The sequence below is a fragment of the Balaenoptera musculus genome, chromosome 8, assembly GCF_009873245.2.
Source record: "Balaenoptera musculus isolate JJ_BM4_2016_0621 chromosome 8, mBalMus1.pri.v3, whole genome shotgun sequence".
In the NCBI taxonomy this organism is placed as follows: domain Eukaryota; kingdom Metazoa; phylum Chordata; class Mammalia; order Artiodactyla; family Balaenopteridae; genus Balaenoptera; species Balaenoptera musculus.
The window spans coordinates 21,116,574-21,131,312 of NC_045792.1; the positions used below are offsets into that span (position 1 = coordinate 21,116,574).

The following is a 14,739-nucleotide window of genomic DNA, read 5'->3' on the forward strand; positions in this document are numbered from 1 at the left end:
TTGCACCTGGGTCCCAGAGGTCGACTGCTTTGGGGGAGCAGAAAATATAAAAGTCAGAAGAAACTGACCGGGCGGGGAGACGTGACAGAGCAACTTCCCAGGACAGAAACAGAGAGGTTCAGAGCGGCCGAATGACTGAGTTCATGGAGAGGAGAGTGGGAGGCCAACTTGTAGACACTCAGGGTGGGGGCCTTTACACTGAGAATGACCAGCGGGGCGCGCGAGGCTGGTGGGATGCACATGCACACGCGTGGGCACGGCCTTCCTGCGGTGCTTCCCACTGACCGCCTCCAGCCGGGGCCGCACCCCCTAATCAGGTCATGCCTGGCTCCCGAAGCCATTCGTGTTTGAGGTCCCCGCAAACAAGCAATACTGGGGCCAGTAGAAATACTGAAGATTTGTACACAGGATCACAGTCTTGAGGAGAAGGATGAAACGATGGGAAGGTCGGCGAAGAGGAGACTGCTGGCTGCAATTGCCCGCCCGCCTGAGGGTGGAAACAAGGCCCTTTATGCGGGTGATGCTGACAAGGGCTTTTCCACGAGGACCTTCATGACAGTAAAATCCTGCGCCTGAGGCAGAGTAGCGACTGATGCCACACCCTGAAGTCCTGCGCTGGCCCAGAGTGGCTGCCCAGCAAATGTCAGTTCCCTGGCCTATAAATTCTCTCTAGAACATGAAGGCCTCATCGTCCCAATTCCACTTTTGCCCCCAAACCTACTCTCCACGGAGAAGCCAGAATATTCTGTATATATATTATAAATAGAGACAGTCACTCCCCTACTGAAAACCCTCCCTAGGGCACCCTTTATCCTTAGGCTTCTGCACACCGCTCTTGACGAAAGCTACCCAGTTGTGAAATTTGAGGTCAAATGTGTAGATCTGCCTTGTCCTTCGGGTCCCATCATTCTGTGTGGCATCCAGGTGGGACTACACCCGGTCCCCTCAATGCGGCCAAGGTTTTCCTGAACTCCTCCAGCTTTGGGCCTGGACTTGCTCCTCCCCCACTGCACCTTCTAGAATCTGGGGGCCAGAACTGAGGCCGCTCCCGGCCGGCATGCTCTCCCGTCACCTCCGGGATGGCAGGTCCCATCCTCCCTTGTCACCCGCTCCCCAGGCCACTTCGTGGGCAACAAATAGCACCATGATCACCCTGGCTCTGCTCTGTGGGACTGCAGCCCCTGCACTGGCCTTCTAACTGCTTCTATAGTTTCAAAACTAGGCACCCTCCTATCTCAGGGCCTTTTGACTTGTGCTTCCCTCTGCCTGGTTTATCCTCCAGGTACCTGCATGGATCCTTCCCTCAATTTCTACTCCAGTGTCGCCTCCCCAGGGAAGCCTTCCTGACCACCAGTAATAGAACTGCAACCCCGGCGCTCCCTCAGGGACATGGCCCATCTCCATTTCTGCGCAGCACTTCTCACCACGTAGTATGTTTACTGCTCATCTTCCTCAGCTGGAAGCAGAATTCCATGAAGGCAAGGGCTTGATATGTTTGGTTGCTCAATACGTGTGTGATGAAGGAACAGATCACACTGCAGGCGTCACCTGGGAGGGAGCCTGGCTCTACCTGAGTGAGCGCTGCACAGGTGGTGGCTGGGACCCAGGTTGCACACACTCCGTGGTGCGGGGCTGCAGGTCCAAACTCTGAAGCCATGAGCTACTTGAGGTTGGCCCCTTCCACTGCCCTGGTCCTGGGGGGGCAGGAGGTCGGGGAGCTGGAGCCTCAGGGCTTGGCCGGCAGTGTGGCCAAGGGCCCTGTGCCCTGGGGTTACGATATGTGGATTTGAAGGGTTTCTCACCCTTCAATGGACAAAGTCAGGACACAGCTGTGCAGTCCAGAGCTGAGCTATCATCTCCCAACAGAGTGAGGAAAGAGAGGTGTCCAAGGCCTGGTCACCAGGCAGACAAGGGTGACATTTACCAGAGCAGAGTCATTTTCTTTCTTTTAAAAAATTAATTAATTATTTATTTTGGGCTGTGTTGGGTCTTTGTTGCTGTGCGCGGGTTTCCTCTAGTTGCGGCGAGCGAGGGCTACTCTTCATTGTGGTGCACGGGCTTCTCATTGCGGTGGTTTCTCTTGTTGCAGAGCATGGGCTCTGGGCACGTCGGCTTCAGTAGTTGTGGCATGTGGGCTCAGTAGTTGTGGCATGTGGACTGTAGAGCACAGGCTCAGTAGTTGTGGCACACAGGCTCAGTAGTTGTAGTTCGCGAGCTCTAGAGTGCAGGCTCAGTAGTTGTGGCTTGCAGGCTCAGTAGTTGTGGCACACAGGCTTAGTTGCTCCGTGGCATGTGGGATCTTCCCGGACCAGGGCTCAGACCCGTGTCCCCTGCATCGGCAGGTGGATTCTTCACCACTGCGCCACCAGGGAAGCCCCAGCAGAGTCATTTTCCATCAGCTCCGGCATCCCCAGCAGCAGCCTGAGGCATTGTTAGTCACCTCACATCTTGGACCAACGGGCACACCTGAGAGTGAACTTGATGACTGAGTACAAACACTCCCCACGTGGCTATCTGTAGGCTCTAGGCCCCCTCCTGCCCTCCCAAAGCCCACTCCCCACCCCCACTCCCGGTGGCTTCAGGACAAGGACAGAACATGGGAAAGGTAGCTGGTGGGATAAGGCACAGCAGCTGGGCTTGCTGCTTGAGCAGCTTTCCTGGAGGACAAAGTTGCAGCTTCCAATTGTACCATGAATTATCGGCGAGTGAGGCACCACTGGGCCTGGCCCTGGCGCTGGGGGAAGTGGGAGGCCAGGGACCCCTTTCAACCACTCATTCTGAGACCACTGCCTGGGACCCAGCGGATGATCCTAAACAGTTGTCAGATGAATGAGTGAAAGAGCCACCTTCTCTCGGGTGACCTTGTTCACGCACAAATGCTCCTCGACACTCATCCCAAGTTCTTCATTTCTACCTTCAGGTCACCTTTTGGGCCAAGTGAACAGGCTCCCCAGGGTGATAGGACTAGCACTGCTGCATTAAATTAAGCCAAAAGGAACCAAAAATGGGTTCTGAGCACCTACAGACTTTATTTGTGGGGAAAAAAATGTGTTGTAAAAATCAATTTATTCTTTTATAAAAAGTACTTTCTGGGACTTCCCTGGTGGCGCAGTGGTTAAGAATCCGCCTGCCAATGCAGGGGACACGGGTTCGAGCCCTGGTCCGGGAAGATCCCACATGCCATGGAGCAACTAAGCCCATGCACCACAACTACTGAGCCTGCGCTCTAGAGCCCACACACCACAACTACTGACCCCATGTGCCACAACTACTGAAGTCCACGTGCTCTAGGGCCCATGAGCCACAACTACAGAGGCCACGTGCTGCAACTACTGAAGCCTGCACGCCTAGAGCCCGTGCTCTGCAACAAGAGAGAAGCCACTGCAATGAGAAGCCAGCACACCGCAACGAAGAATAGCCCCCACTCACCACAACTAGAGAAAGCCCACGTGCAGCAACAAAGACCCAACACAGCCAAAAAAAAAAAGTACTTTCTATTTTTTATAGAAAGTAAAGCCCAGAGAGGTTAAACGAGTTGCCCAAAGTCACACAGCAGAAGATGGCAGAGTTGGAATTAGAATGAGTCTCACTTCAGGCCACAGAGGCCAGTCCACTGTGAGGACAGGAAGAGTGATGACTCACACTTGCTAACGTGGGCTCCTTGGTTCAGCCACCACAGTGGAGAAAGGTGGTGCCAAAGAGACGCGAGAGGTTCAGGGTGCAAGAGGTCTGTGTGTTCACGTTCCAGGGCCCCGGCTCCTCTCAGGGGCCCCTGAGGTCAGTGTTGCCCTGTGTGCAGTGAGGGTCTGCAGGTGAGGGGCTCCACCCAGACCTGCTGTCCTTGGGGAGGATGTTGGGTAAACTGCTCCTGTCCCCTTCTTTCTCCACCACCACTCCATACGCTGGTCACCTACTTCATTTCTTTTAGTGGTCCCCTCGAAGGGACAGGCCACAGGCCACAGCCCAGCCTGGCTGTCTTCCCACGCCGTCGTGATCTGCTGGGAGTAATGCAAGATCTGTGCACAAGGGAAGCAGCACCGGGGACAGTGGGGCTCTCAGCAGGGGGTGTCTGGCCCTCCTGGGGCTGGGTGATTCTTTGAGGGACCACACTGTAGGATGTCTACTAGCATCCCTGGTCCATCCCTGCTAGATGCCAGTATCTCATAGACACCCGCAGGTCCTAACAAAAAATGTCTCCAAGCATTATCAAATGTCCCCTGAGAGGCAAATCGCCCTGGTTGAGAACCAGTGGTGTAGAGAATATAAATACTGTAGGATAATGCAGAGGAGAGGGAGAGTGGTGAGTGCCCGAGGGCAAAGGAGGACAGAGTCTGGCCTGGAAGAGTCCAACCGAACAGCGTAGCAGAGATAGTGACGCTCACCAAATATTCCCTGGGCTCCCCTACCTCTCCCAGCCCCCCTGGAGCTAAGAGGGGTCATGTGACTATTTCCGACCAGTGAAATACGAACAGAAGAGACAAGTGTCACACCGGGGCAGGTGGTGGGAAGCCCACATGGGGTTCCCCAGTCTCTACCCGCCTGCGACAGTGCCTAAGAAACCATGTGTTCTGCACGGTGCAGGGAAAACCAGGTGCCTGCAGAGCCGCGGGGAGCAACGTGCCCCCAGATGCACACAGAGCAAGGGATGAGCCTCAGAGGCCTGGGCGTTGTAGGGGACCAGGCTTGAGCCCCGCCCACTCTGACTAATGGAAACGGGGGCAGGAGCCTGTGGGAAGACCTGGGGGTGAGAAGCCCAGCTGTGACAGGTGAGAGCGGGCCAGGAGGGGAATGCGCATGCGCGGTGGTGAGCGGGGCGCAGCCCCATAGCAGTGGCCGGAGGGGCCAGAGTGAAATGCCGAGAGGTAGGCGACAAGGCACACTGGACGCATGTGATTTTTAAGAATCCATGAGTCTGTTGAGTAAAAGAAACCATTCACTGAAGAGAATGAGTGGAATGACTGCGTTTATATAAAGAACACAGTAGTAAAACCTAGCTCTCCTGTTAGAATTCAAGACAGCACTTACCCTTGGAGGAGAATCTAGTAACAGAGAAGCACAAGGGTCTCTGGAGGGAAGAAATGTTCTCTTTCTCGTCTTGTGCTGATTCCACTAATGCATTCACTTTGTGAAGATTCTTCACACTGTCCACTAAACTGCAAACGTTTGTACTTTATATTCCAATGAAAGTTTTTTCAATGCAGTACCTTCAGCATTAAAAAAAAGACCCAGTTAAATGGTGATTTGTGCGCACGGCACTCTGCAAGGTTTTATCAAAGGAGAACCGCACACACATCTTGGATTCTTTTTTTAAATCCGCATTTCAGGGCTGATTTATGGCTGGCGTTGATTCATCTCGTGTTTTACTTAGAACAGAAATGAGTATAATCCATAACCATTTGTTCCTGCCCAAGGCTGTGGGCTAGAACAGGACACTGATTTGCGAGAATTACTCATACAGACCGAAGAGTGTTTGCTGGCCCCAGCTGAGTGAAGGGCGCCCAGCTGACTCAGACAGCCTTGAGAACATTCAGTTCTGGGGTTTAACGGGACCAATAAACAGAACTCCTTCTCCCATTCCGGCGCCCCCTAGGTCTGTAAGTGTGGTCCCCAGTCCAGCAGCCTCACCTGTGTACTTGGGAGAGGTGCACGTCCTCGGGCGCCACCCCTGACCTGAGAATCAGACACTCTGGGGGTGCGGCCAGCGTCTGTGGTTTCACAAACCCTCCGGACGATAATCATGCTCATAAAGTTTAAAGTAAAAACCACTGGGTGAAATCAATTCAGAATTAAAGCAAAAGAATAAGCAGGTGAAGCCCACAAGATCATCTTTATCATTGATGAAGCTAATGCTGGGAATCTAGGCTTATGCCTAAGGCAACTGGACTCCCTAATATCGAATCCCAAATTAGACAGGCACCCCTCTCCTGGGGGAGCCCGGGCCTGCCTCAGCAGAACTAGGGCATGGAGAAGCTGACAATAATGTGTGCTTCCTGCAGACAGAGAACAGGACTGGGTACACAGTTCCTCTCCAAACTCACTGCTCAAGCAATCCGTCCCACCTGCCTGGAAAGGAAGGAGGGGGCCAAGAGGGCAGGAGTGTTGTGCTAAAGAGTAGTGTCCGCCCACCAATGCGCTCCTAAGCGAGGATGTGGATTATTCATGACTGGAAGAGATCAGCTTCTCTCCCTTTGGGTGGCTACACCCCTGTCAGCTTTGCTTGACCAGGACTGAAGTCCAACAGTTCACCAGGGCCTGAGGTGCTCTTCATGGCACTGCCCCATCTGGTGGGCGTGAGCAGTTCCTGAAGAAAAGTGGCTTCTGGGTTCTGAGGCTTCAAGTCCCCACCTGTCCGTCCCAGTGCGCAGTGCAGACAGCAGCCTTTCTGCCCAGCGCAGAAGAGAGCCCAGGAAGAAATCCAGCCAGTTTCCTCTCCCATGGGAAGTGATAGCTAAACACATTGTTTCCTCAGAAGGGGTGTGACGAAAGTGGTGCTTTAACTTGTCATTATCTTCATGCATTTCTTGTTACCTGAAAATAAGCGATCTTCATAACTCTCCTCTGCCTCTCAGCTGCCCACCTATGCCATCCCATGACCTTCCTCTTTAGCATGAAAAGTAGGCTAACTCCCTTCCCTTTCCAAAGGAGGAGACTCAAAGAACAGAAAGGATCTTAGAAATCATTTAGTCCAAATGCCTCATTTTCCGGCAGACACGTCAAAGGCCCAGGGCGTTGAAGTGACCTATCCAGGGTCTTAGTCACGACCCATGCCCAGGCTTGACACCCACCGGCTGAAAACCCTCAACCCTCCACAGCTCCACGAACAAGCTTATGAACTGCCGGTTATATGTCATTATCTATAATTATGTTTATATCATTGCAGTATAACCAGAAGCAACTGATAATCTGTCCTGTCTCTTTTTTAATAGTTTCCCCCTGTATTACCAGTCCGGGCCAGACCAGTCTGTGTGTGGAAGAGGTCTGTACGGTGGTAGCACATGGGAATTTGCTGTGCCTTCTTTACCTGTTGACCTTGAGCCTCAGGTTCTCTGATGGATCTGTTAAAAGGTGAAAGTAAGAACACACCTGGCATGATTGTTCAGACAGTTACCTGATCAGTGGTTCAAGTGCCCCAACCAGATGATTTCCTCAAGCGCTTCCAGCCTGTATTGCTTTAATACATAACAAGCAGTCTTTCAGGTGCTGCCTGTGAACCTCGGCCACAGGACTCCAGCTTCTGGCTCCGCTGCATCCCCAGGCCTCAGGGCCGAATGGTTCTACACCACCTGCCGCTTATAATCGAGCAGAGGCCTGGCAAACAGCAATTTGATAAGAAACCACACAAAGTATGTGGTTATCTTTTAAGCTATAAAAATGCCTGATAAGCAAAGATTTCAAATAAGTTATGAGACCAGTTTGGGAACAAATATTTCTTGATAGTAGACAAACAGCATTATTTCTGCCAAATAAAAAGTTTATTTGCTTATGTGTCCACTTTAGAAGGGCACTGTTTCTAAAACAACAGACTTACTTTGTGCCCTTGAAAAACATCAGGGACAGATGGAAAATTCAATATCATGTTGGCACATTTTGTGTTTTTCTGAAAATCTTTAAGGGGTAACTTTGTGACTGGCAGGTGAGTACCTGTCATATTCTCCAAGCACAATACATTCTTGAAGGATTTAAGAGTGACTATAACATAGCTGACTCCTGTTGCAAATTGTCACCCAATCCTCTAAGCTTCAGTCCTCAGACATTCAAGCCACCTCGGAGCATCAGGAATAGTGCAGCCTAGTGAATTAATAATGTGGCTTCATGTCCCAGCTCTGCCACCGCACCCCTCAACCTTCTTTCTTCAAACACTGGCCAACTCCAAGCTAACACTTTGTGAAATCAGAGAAGATGAGAAACTGAGAAGAGGCAGGCAAGCCCGCTGGTCAGTAGGGCAATTCCTCAAGAATGTGATATTCACTGCCTACCATCAGTGTGCAGAAGCAAGCGGAAACTAAATGCCCCAGGCTGATGTTAGAATATATTTATTGCTACATTTATATACAGTTATACAAACAGCCCAGACAGGAAAGGGAGTATTGCAACAATTTCTCCAGATGCCACAGATGTGTGCCAGGAAACAGAGCTGCATACCACTGATTTTGCTCTCAGTTCGAAGCCCAAAATGAGTCACATACATTTTTTTTAAGTGGAAAGTTCTTGGAAATCCTCTCCGCATATCCCTCTTTACAAGCTAGTCATGCAGAAAAAAAGTGGGTTCTCAGAAGCCTGTGCCTTCAGGCATCTGTTGCGGGGATGGTGCCTTGAAGACAGGATGCAGAGGATGCTGGCTTAGGACTGCCGGGTGCAGTGCAGAGTTCCCACGTCCTGGCCCATCTCTCTAAGGTCTGTCCCTAGGAAAGGCAATCGAGTGGGGTGCGGCGAGAGACAGAATAGCAAGAAAGGGAAAACCAACAGTCGACTGAGGTGTGGAAAGAACCATTGACAAGAGCCCTGATTGAGGGAACATTCGTCCATCGGGTTCCAGCTGAGATTCTGGACTTTGGGGGATACAGACATTCAGAACATCAGGCATGTCTTAGTACGACCTTATCCTAAAGCTCGCCATGTGTGTCAGATGCCAGGGACCTGCGTGAAGACACAGAAAGTGAACAGGAAAGTTAGGCAAGAAAGAAGAAAACTAAACTTTTAAATATTACCATGATAGGGTTGAAAAGGGCACGACCCTGATCACCTTTCCAGTAACATGTAGCCAAGACAAGAGTTTACTACTGAATTATGAAGGGGGATGGAATGCCGCCAAGGAAACACGATGACGTACAAATTGCACCAAAACAAAGGTGGTTCCACAGGCTCTACACTCTGATCTCAGCCTTGCTAGAGTTATTTTTGGTCTCAAAAGGAATCTAACATGGTAGATATTGCAATGGTCAGATCCAGAATCATGATGTGGCTATGAGATCATGGTATAAACACAGTCCCCTTCATGTCACAGTCTTATAAGCCTTTGTGATGTGAATCACCAGAGAAGTAAGCAGCCTGTGAGGCAGGTGTCCCCAAGGGACTGGTCACCTTATTTACACCAGCTCTGTCTTACCCACCTCAGGCTACTTCCCCCCCAACCCCCCGACCCCAGGGTCTAGGAAAGAAGGTCATCAGATCAGGTCTAACCCAGCCTCCTAAGCTAAAATCAGCCTAGCACCTCAGAGAAATGACAAGGCCTGAAGGTTGAGAGCAAGAAGCCTGTGGGTCTGAATGCACCAGACAACCAGAGGCCTTTGAGGTTGATTCATGATTTGGATACAGCCTGACACCCGAGGCTGTAGGGTGTTCTATCCCTGAAGAAACCAGCCAGCTGCAGTTCGTCCATGGCTATCCATGTAATTCCTCGCCACCATAATCCCGCGGGCTGCCCGATCACAAGGAAGGGGGTGAGGATTCTGATGGAGAAACCCTCAGGACGGTGGGAGTAGGACCGGAAACCTGTCAAAAGTTCCTGTCTTTTTTCTTGGGTCAATAACACTACAATCAACTACGGAGGGGCCCAGCTGTTCTTCTGAGGCTGTCAACTATGTGACCTTTCAAGCTGAAGGATGCAGCGATTGCCAACTCCCTGATCCTTTAATAAATCCATCTTTGGACAATTCAAAATCTCTGTCATTTGATCTTGACTTTTCTGGTAAGTCATGCAGAAACTTTCTTTTCCTACTTCTGATGGCAACAGCAGAGTCAAACTCACTCAAAGGATTTGCTCTAAAAAGCAAAAACACTAAAGGGTTAAAATCCATGAGGAAAAATTGCAAAACAGCAGGCAAATTTCAGTTGGAAGGATCTTACCAATCAGCAAACAAAATGGAAAGAGTTACATAAATGCCTGCACTGGAAGAAATGATTTAAAGATGAATAGCTAAGAACAGTATTGTTTGTGGCAATCTATGGATCATTAAGAACATGTTTTTACCAAGGATTTTAGCTCACATATCAGGAATAAGATTAACTGGATTCTATGGAGTCACAAACACCCCTTTCAAAATGAGTGAAAGCAAACAATGATGGATGTGTCACAAGGCCTTCAAGTGGATTTTGAAACAATGAAAATATTTTGGTGATGTCATGGAATGTCAGAGATTCTCGAATGACCTTAAACTCGTTTCATAGCAATCCAAAAGTCAAGGTCATTAAAAAGAATGCAATAATGCCATTTGCAGCAACATGCATGGACCTAGAGATTATCATACTAAGTGAAGTAAGTCAGAAAGAGAAAGACAAATACCATATGATATCACTTATATGTGGAATCTAAAATATGACACAAATGAACTTATCTACGAAACAGAGACAGACTCACAGACATAGAGAACAGACTTGTGGTTGCCAAGGGTAAGGGGCAGGTGGGCAGGGAAGTATTGGGAGTTTGGGATTAGAAAATAAAGAAATACAGAAATAAAGTCAAGGCCAAAGAAGGAAATCATTTCTAAAAGTTCCCCAGCCTAAGTGAACATATATCACCATTTTTTCTATGTCACATGAAAAGAACCTAAAAAATAATATTGTTATAACAGACAGTTATTCCACATCTTAAAGTGTTATCTAAAATATATTCCCATATAGCTAGAGATTGGTTTATAGAATTGTGGGAGGTTTAATCAGCAAGTTGGGGGAACTCAAATGTACCATTCAAGATCTACAAATAAACCACATGGCTGTAGTTTTATTTAGAAATGGGATGGGTTGAAAAATCAATTAAAGAACTTTGAAACAACCTCTTATCATGGTAATCACGTTGATCAACAATTTTTAAGTATTTCCAAATTGAGATCAATGCATAATACTAACCTGGCTTACGAACCAATTCTGGAATTTTTCTACTTAATATATAGGTATGGCACTTCATTTTTAAGTATATCTGAACATTTTTTTAAATAAGAAAAACAAAAACCTTCCAGCAGCACACAAGTGTCATATGTGTGAGCTTGCACTATAATACTCTACATCAAGGGGGTTCTTTCACAAAGGTAAGAAAACAGTCTAAAGTAACATGTCTAATCAGCTCACCAAGATTATAGGTAAAATTTCATTTTAATAAACTCGATCTGACCTCAGTGGTCTTGATTGGCAAAGAGCCAAAGAGATGCAAACAACTGAGAAAAAATCTGGAGCGGGTGGGATTAGGTGCTATAATGGTAGGGCTGGCTCTGGGTCAGCTCTTTTGACTGGCATTTCACTAGATGAAAGGCTCTGGGCTGTGGATTAACAGATTCAGGTTTTATGGGGTCCGGCCAGCATTTTTGCAGTGGAGAGGGTATGGCAGGTCTAATGGGAAGGTGGGCTAGCCCTGGTGAAGGCTGCCAGCTGTACTTACCCAGTGAGGGAGGGAGGCTTCTTCCTAACTGTTACATTTGCTTTATACTGCTTTGGCAAGAACGCATCTGGAACAATGCATACAGTTTGGGTCCCCACCTTTTAAAAGAGACATCAAAAGGTTAGAAAGCATTTAGAACACAGAAGGAAGCCAAATATTGTAGTACAGAAGCCAGAAGCACCCCTGTCACCTTGCATTGTGTAGAGCCTTCTAGGTAACCAAATTGCCATAGTAATCTCCTTCCTAATCTTTAACCTCTAACTTCTCTTTTTCACTTTTGAATCTCCACTATTACAATGTTGAAATAAGAATAACTTCAAATCTCCCTTTTAAAAAGATGCTAGAATTCTAATAGTTGCAGCAGCTCTGCACAAACTAGTCAGTTTCATAAGACTACCAGATCTCAAAGCCATCAAAATCTTTTTAAGTATTAGAGTAATGCTGAAGATCAGATTTTATATTTTGAGGTTCTCTCTTGATTAAAATATCTTTCAGGCACCAACCAGACTTAGGTACCAAAATACTTCGTGGTGCCTACTTTAAATCAATACTTGTTATCTATGAATAAGCAAAGGCTCAATATACTGTACCTGCCTACTAAGACTAGGGTGAGTAAGACAAACACACAATCAAAACCACCTCCCCTGCAGCCAGGTTAGCATTGCAGTGGCTAAAGAGATCAATTTCAGCCCTACTTTCTCTGTTCTGTCTTCATCAGCTGACTCACCTGCCATTCTCAGACATAGCCCTTAGAGACACCAAAGACAAAGTCACAATTAACTCCAAAAAGAAATTGCTAAACCAATGAAGCTTATACATGTGTTAGTTTTCTGCCTGGGGAGAATATTGTTTACAGTATTTTCTATGCTTGAGAGTTAAGCAGTTGGAAATGGTAATCTCTATCTTATAAATGGGTTATATATCAAAAGGGCATCTGTGGTGGGCTGTTTCCTATGGAAACCATGTTATTGATGATTAGTTTGGTTTCCAAGCAGTTTCATGCATGATGAAAAACTGAGTCTTGCAGCAAAATACAGCAGAACCCTCACATTTTGATAAAGGAACACAGAAACAATGAAACAAAGCAGTTTTATAATTTTTCCTTAATAGTGAACTTTGATGTTAAATGGGCAGAATTAATTAGAAGGTGATTAAGTAGTACTTGAATTTAAGAGAAGTTTAAGTATTTTCAAGGCCTTTGAAGGTTAGCAGAGCTGGCACTTTATTGTACCAAATGTCATCCTAAAATGTATTGCTGTATCTTTTCCCCTAGTAACCAGCACTATTCTCATCATTCTTAACCATAATTGAGGTAGATTTACAGTACCCATAAAGGAACAAAAGGGGAGAGAGAAGAAAAAGGAAGGAAAAGAGAATGATTGGCATGAGTATACTGAAAAAAATTTGGAGGAGCAAGAGAAAGGAGGATGGGGGAGTAAAGTGAATAAATATTAAGGTACAAGAGAGAAAATAAAGTTAAATGAGGTGTTACAGTGATAACAGAGGAAACTACATGCATACAGTTGCCTAAAAGAAAGGCGGCAGAGACATCATCAGAAATGTTGAAAGTTTGCCACCAGGTGGCGCCATGAAATTAAAATACCTCTAGAAAACAGCAACCCTTGTTGGAGGGGCGGTGAGTGGAAGATACATACAAATCAGAGGGGCAGGATATTCATAATACAGGTGACTCAGTGTTCGTGGACTGCCAAACCACAGGTTAGGACATACATCATATCAAGTTATCCCAGGAACGAAACTTGGTTTAATATTAGAAATATCTATTAATTCAATATGTTAACAGACAAAAAAGCACACACACATATTATCACAATATACACAGAATTTGCATTTGATAAATTTTAAACATCCTTTTTATTTTTAAAAAAACTCTTAGAAAAACAGGTGTATATATATAAAAGGAAGTTTCAGTCACCTGATAAAGGTCATCTACCAAAACAGCAAACATATGTCATGGCACATGTTAGAAGCATTCTTCTTAAATCAGAAATGAGGTGCACTTATGTTCAACATTGTACTGAAAGCTTTAGTTAAATCAACTCAGTAAGATAAGGAAAAGAAGTAAGTTATATGGATTGAGAAGACAGACTAAGAACTGTATTAATTGCAGAAGATGACTATTTATGCAGAACGCCCAAAAGCCTTCACAAATTATGAGAAAAAATAAGAACTGAGCAAGGTTCTTAAATATAAGGTCAGCAAACAAAAATCAACTTCACTTTTATATACCAGCCACAACTAGTTTTAAAATTAACTACTAAAAAGATAGTAAAAATAAGATGCTTAATAATAAATCTAACAAAAGAAATAGATGGTCTAAATGGAAAAACCTAAACTTTACTGAGAAGTATTAAGGAAGACATAACTAAATGGAGAGATATTACATATTCATGACTAGGAATACTTAAATATTGTACAGATATAATTTTTTTCCAAATTAATCTATTAATACATTTCTATCAAAACAAGGTGGAGAAACTTTTAAAGAAAACAGGAAAAAAAAAAAGTCACTTCAAAGAGGAGACATGAAAGCCCCATAAATTTAAGAAAAATTCTGAACTATATTAGTAATCAAGACAATGCAAACTAATAGCACATTTTAAACCTATCAAATTGGCAGAAAGCTAAAAAAAGCTAATGGTATCAAGTGTGCTGAAGTCAGTGTGGGTATATCCTTCCTTTGGAAAACAAGTTGATGGTTACATAGGAAAGTTGAAATGCCCCTGTAACTGAACAATTCCCTTCTCTAGGTAGAGGTACTGTTGCTCACACTACCAGGAAATATGTTCAAGAAGATTTCAGGCTATATTGTTTGTAAAATAAAAAATACTAGAAACAATCCAAGTGTCCATTATCAGAGGAGTGGATAAATTATAGTGCATTCATAAAACAGACACCCTCACAGCAGTGAAAATGAATGAACCACAGCTATATTCATCAAAATGGATGTGTGTGTGTGCATGTGTGTAATCAAAGTAGGTAAAGTTCATAGGCATGCAAAAGAAGACATTATATCGTGGATACAAACAGTTAAAATCAAAGAAAAGGGAGACATGATAGAGGAGGAATACAGAACGCCAAAGTTACTGGCAATGTACTATTTTAAAAACTGATGCATGAGTACTTATTATATATATATTTACATGTATAATACTACATAAGAATATATACTATATATCATAACAGATTTCTTTATATTTCTCCTAGGCACTGTTGTAAAACAATCTCTAGTTTGTAAATGTTTAAAACTTTCAGAAATTGATGGAGGAAAAATACTACAATAGACAGGGAAGTTATAAATTTCGTTCCAATTATCTTTGGTCTTTGAACCATTAGAATTTTGAAGG

The 14,739-nt window shown here is 45.6% G+C and overlaps 1 protein-coding gene across 1 annotated transcript in view; it reads right to left on the reverse strand.

Moving 5' to 3' along the window:
• Positions 1 to 8,086: 8,086 nt before the first annotated feature.
• RDX (radixin) overlaps positions 8,087 to 14,739 on the reverse strand; it is a 98,271-nt gene continuing 91,618 nt past the window's right edge. Inside the window, exons 15-16 of the mRNA XM_036860184.1 lie at positions 11,372 to 11,469; positions 8,087 to 8,637 (exon numbers count right to left, since the gene is read on the reverse strand). Of these exons, the coding sequence (XP_036716079.1) occupies positions 11,403 to 11,469 (67 nt within the window). The 3' untranslated portion in view covers positions 8,087 to 8,637; positions 11,372 to 11,402. The remainder of the gene's footprint in view (positions 8,638 to 11,371; positions 11,470 to 14,739) is intronic.